Raw genomic sequence first — 4,758 nt, forward strand, 5'->3', positions numbered from 1 at the left:
GGTTTTTACGGTATTAGTATACAATGTTTGAGCGATGTGATCCACGCAATCTTACAATAGCCATTCGAGTCTCTGCTTTTGATGCACAGGCAGAAATGTCGCGTATTTGTTCCAGACACTATCAAGGATAGCTGTATCCAAAAGAAACAAAGGATGGCCGAAACGTTGGTTGTGCGTGAGATGCGTATTGACTGTCCTTGCTCTAGTAGTGGGCATCACCAGCGTTGTTCCATTTGGGCCTGACGACGAGGAGATCATTCTTGGTGAGAAGGACCACTCCCGACTTGCGTCAGAGCACGAACTCGCACGGGCTTACAGGAGAAGGGATGTAGAAACCCTTTAACATATAAACATTGTTTCCGTCAGTCGTATTACCGCATGCAGTAAAGCGGACATTGCTTCCGCGAGGGAGTAAGATGATAGTTGCACAGCATGGGGATTCCTTTGCGCGACATATCTGGGCGCCCCGATTCTGACGGTGCCGGTCGGAATCTTCGAACACAGGAGGACGCGACCAGATGGGCCCGACACGGCCTGAAGCTGGTATTTGGCTCTTACAAGGCTCCTTGCAGCTCTGTCGCCACATGTTTCCTCTGGCTATTTTTGCTGTCACGAAGCGTACTACATAGAAGGTATAGAAGGCCCGCTACGGTTTATGGCGAGAAAATGATAAAACACTGTACAATATAAACCATCACGGGTGTCGCTAGTGCTTTAAATTAGTGCTAATAACAAGTACAACTCAAAACGGTGGCTCTTTGGGATCAGTTGGCATGCTTTCGCTGTCGATTTACGTCATGTGTAGTCTTTCGTTTAATCCCCAAAACGCCCTCTTATGCTGGATCTCGAATTCGTACTTAAACCAATACCGATCTTTTCCAGCCTGCATGACTTTCATCTTCACCTCCACAGTGTCAATTTTCCAATCTTTTTTGTATAGATAGGCAATCTTCGTCCAGATACCTGATGTGTCCTTTTTGAGGTATTTCGATAAATCGTCCACCGCCAATCCTCTATGAATTGCATTCCAGTAGAGCGCTAGATCGATTCGTGGCTTTTCTAAATTCTCGATAGACTTTCATTCGCACGTTGCGCTCGAGAAATCTTTCACCAGGCAACCAACCGAGAAGAAGTTTGATAGTGGGAGCCTCATCGGCTTCCTCGAAGATGCCGCAGGTGAGCCGCTCTAGTCCGTATCCGATCAGAAAAATGTTCTCTCCTTCTCTTATCCTCGCTTTCACCGAATCAAACTGCACCACAAGCACTCTTTTCCAGAGGTAGGTATGTAGAGCGCGCCGCACCCACTCGGCCGGGACAGGATAGCCCGCATACGCCGCTCGTATCAGAGAAACGGGATACAAGTGGTCAAGTATTAGAAGATTCACATCGTTTGGAAGGCCATCCGCAATTCTCGGTCGAATTCCCGTCCCGTATTCGTCCTCACTCATATTCAGATTATATTATTGTTATGCGTAAAACCACCTTCTGGCGGTCTCTTCCCTTTTAAAGCTGGTATGTGCTTTAAAAGCTCAAAACGGCTACCTATGGGCGTCGCTAGTGCTCTTAGTTAGTTTTAGTTACCTGGCGGGGTAAATCAGAATCGCTATTTTTGGCTCTCTAGGCAGCAGCCAAAATACACCCCACTAAGAATTATTATGTTAGAAACCCGCGACACCCATAGGTAACGGTTTGGTTTGGTAAAACACCCTTGGCAATCTACACATAGGTAGCTTCTCTGCCAGTTTCGGCTCTTATCAATGCTCCTGCCTCGAGTGACTGCTGATGCGAGTACAGCCCCAACAACCAATCTGCGCCCGTCTCGCTCAGAGCGGAAGACGCCCCGCACAGGCACTGAATCGTCGCTTCTGGCCATCATAGATGATCAACATGCTCCTTGTGTCAAGCCAACTTAAAATGTAACGTTGGCATTTTTCTATAGCCGGTTTTAGTCACCTCTGCTGCGGCGGAAACCTGTCAGGAGTAAAATCTCGGTGGTCAGAAATGGCTCTTACTTTTTGCAAAACCCACGAGCCGTCGGTTTCTTGCGACGGATCCAGCTTCCAATGTGCTGCCATATTCGTGTCTATGCTTAAATTTGCTGTGATAGTGGGGGATTGTACCCCCAGTGCCGACGGGTGCACGCGAATGCCAAGCCGCTCTTTGTTAGCTGCGATAGGCAGTCAATTCCAGCCAGAAAGTGATCTTCTTCAACGGCACAAAACCTCTCATGTCTTTTATTGGTTGGATATGTAGACGAATCACATTTATCTCGTAGGACCATAACATCGGCCCGCGAGACCCTTTGAAGTGCAGAAGCAGTCGGTCACGCAGACATGTCTCAACCTGTATCTGCAACGAATCGTCGCATCGAAGAAGAACGACGAACTAAGTACTGTGGTACTGCAAGTCTACGCGTTGACTCTCTTAGCTTTAGTCATCAAAAAAATCTACGATTTGGAGACGAGGCGGCTAGAAATACTGCTGTACTTGCACGGATTTTTCGCGAGGAAGATGGGCTGCGTCAGGAGGATGCTCAAAACCATATTACAGCAATCATCAACCCGCAAGTCTTGGAAACAGCCCTTGCGAGTTGCAATATAGATGGTTCAAGCCTAATGAGAAATATACTGCCATATCCGCAACTGGAGCTACCAGTCGGGGTTTCCCTAGAGTGTCTCCAGGGCCACGATCGTTTAGCCGCGGCAAATGATGTTTTTAAAGGATCTGATCAACGATGGATAGTTGATCTTTACCTGGATGGTACGTTTGTACTCCCTGAAACGCTTTTGCTTACAGTCTGGTAACTGGATCGTAGATTTAAGCGACGACTTGAAACAAATGCTCACCGACGACTATAAACATCAGAGAAAGCCGTGCGATGGCGAAATTTACTACAAGATCCGAGAATACCAGGGTATATGCGGCACAGCGAACAGTTTCTTTGAAAAGTTATGGTATGGCCGTTTGACTGTGTCCAAGAGTCGCCGGGAGAAGTTTCAGCAGCTGCTAGGTCATGCAGAGTACCTTGCAGCGTTTGACAAATTCCTACAGATGCCTGCTCTCCTGACTGACCTGCGGATAACTGTTCTGCATGAGATAATGTCTATGCAATGCGATGAGGTATTTGACAGCATCTTCCTCGCATACACCGCTAACATTAGCAGCCAATCCTAAACTACCTGGCGCACACATGGATCTGGTGGTTTAAACTATGTGAAGGGAACTTCGATTCCATGCAACGCATAGACAGACATACCATCGAGATGTTGCAGGGCAAGGCTCCCGGTGCTTCTAAGCACGATCGTGATACCTTGTTGGTCTGCTTTCGCAACCGAGAGCTCTTCAGTAACATCCCCGAGCAGCATCGGGACGGCTTTTGGGACAGAACCCTAGAGAACTCGAGGGTCGGCCTGATACCGTCGCTCTTCACTTTTTTCGAAGACCGAAAATTTTTGCACAGAGTCTCCGAGAGTATGCGTTACATCTTGGATGTTAATGGGCGAATCGGTGTCGCGGGTGCGCTTTCTTCCGCATTTCAGAACTCCGCAAATGATTCCACAATGGAACCATGCACTATCCAGTGGTCAGACTACCATTTTACTACCATTCCAGGAAATGAAACCACTAGGAAAGCCCTAGGGGCCCGACAATTATGGCTATATGCTTTCCGCGAATACGAGAATCTACCACCGATTTCGCGGAAAAAGAATCTTCTCGCCAAGTCTCGAACTAAGTTCGATGAACAAGTTTTATATGACTTCGCAGTTTTTGCTTTGCAGCTAGGCTTCCAAACGGTGAAAATTGACAAGATCTTGTCTCGGTCAATAGATTGTGACATTGCCGAGCGTGCGCTTGACGCTGCTCGGAAGCCGGAAGCTTACGAATACGGCAATAAACCGCAACTGATCACACAGATGGTCAACATGTTTGCCGCCGCTCAACCAGTGTCTACCAAGCCGCTGCTAGAACAGCAGCACGCAGCAGAACCAAGGCTGCCACCGACAAGGTACGGCTTGCCTGAGGCGACTGATCATACGCGGGACAAGTCGCTGCTCTTCTTACCGCAGATGAAGGCTGCTTCCGCGGGTTCGATAATGAACCACGTTTCGTCATTTTTTGTGAGGACGTCGGTATACTTAGCATTTTTTGGGGATTTTCCCGAACTTCCTGAGCTTCGAATGCCGGAAGAGCCAGCTCTAATTGCCGCGCACACGAAGAGGATAGATAACGACCACGACATGGAGCTCTGTGAGGAGTCTTTACCGACTTCTCCGGTTCCTGTTCGGAAAGGTCAAGATTCCAGCCGACCCCAGAGCGCACGGATGCAGCCACACGAAGCTCAAAATTTTGAATTCGGTTCGGGGTTCGTCGGCGAGCTGATTGAGCTCTCGCCACCGTCTGTTACGAGGGCAGACGAGAGTCAGCCAAGCATGAGCACCGAGTTGGCCAAAGCTCTAGGCGAGCTCAACGGTCTAAGAGATACTGTAGCTCGAGAGCAAGTAAAGTTGGACGTTATCAAGAATCAGATTGAAGAGGAGCAAGCAGTGCTCGACGCGAAGAAGCAGGATATGCAAATACTTATTGAAAAGGAAGACACCTTATCCAGCCAAGTCCAGCAGCTTGGTTTGTACGAGCAGCGACAAATAGACAAAATGGAAAAACAGAGCAAGCAGTGCGAAGAAAGTCGAGTGGTCCTAGAAAAGCTGCAACGTCAAATTGAAGATGGGCAAAATCGAGAGGCTGAGCTCAATAATCTTC

General features: G+C 48.3%; 2 protein-coding genes across 2 annotated transcripts; one reads left to right on the top strand and one right to left on the bottom strand.

Annotated features, from left to right (window-relative positions):
- Positions 1-1,013: 1,013 nt before the first annotated feature.
- Positions 1,014-1,448, bottom strand: BBA_10073 (uncharacterized protein; the record flags this gene model as incomplete). The annotated part of the gene is made up of 1 exon (XM_008605170.1): positions 1,014-1,448. The coding sequence occupies one exon, from the start codon at positions 1,446-1,448 to the stop codon at positions 1,014-1,016; it is 435 nt and encodes a 144-aa protein (XP_008603392.1).
- Positions 1,449-2,333: 885 nt separating this feature from the next.
- Positions 2,334-4,698, top strand: BBA_10074 (uncharacterized protein; the record flags this gene model as incomplete). Its single annotated transcript, XM_008605171.1, has 4 exons — positions 2,334-2,760; positions 2,816-3,120; positions 3,165-4,627; positions 4,665-4,698. 4 exons carry the CDS (start codon positions 2,334-2,336, stop codon positions 4,696-4,698), a joined length of 2,229 nt encoding a protein of 742 aa, XP_008603393.1.
- Positions 4,699-4,758: the final 60 nt, after the last annotated feature.

This window comes from Beauveria bassiana (assembly GCF_000280675.1).
Source record: "Beauveria bassiana ARSEF 2860 unplaced genomic scaffold BBA_S00085, whole genome shotgun sequence".
Classification (NCBI taxonomy): Eukaryota; Fungi; Ascomycota; class Sordariomycetes; order Hypocreales; family Cordycipitaceae; genus Beauveria; species Beauveria bassiana.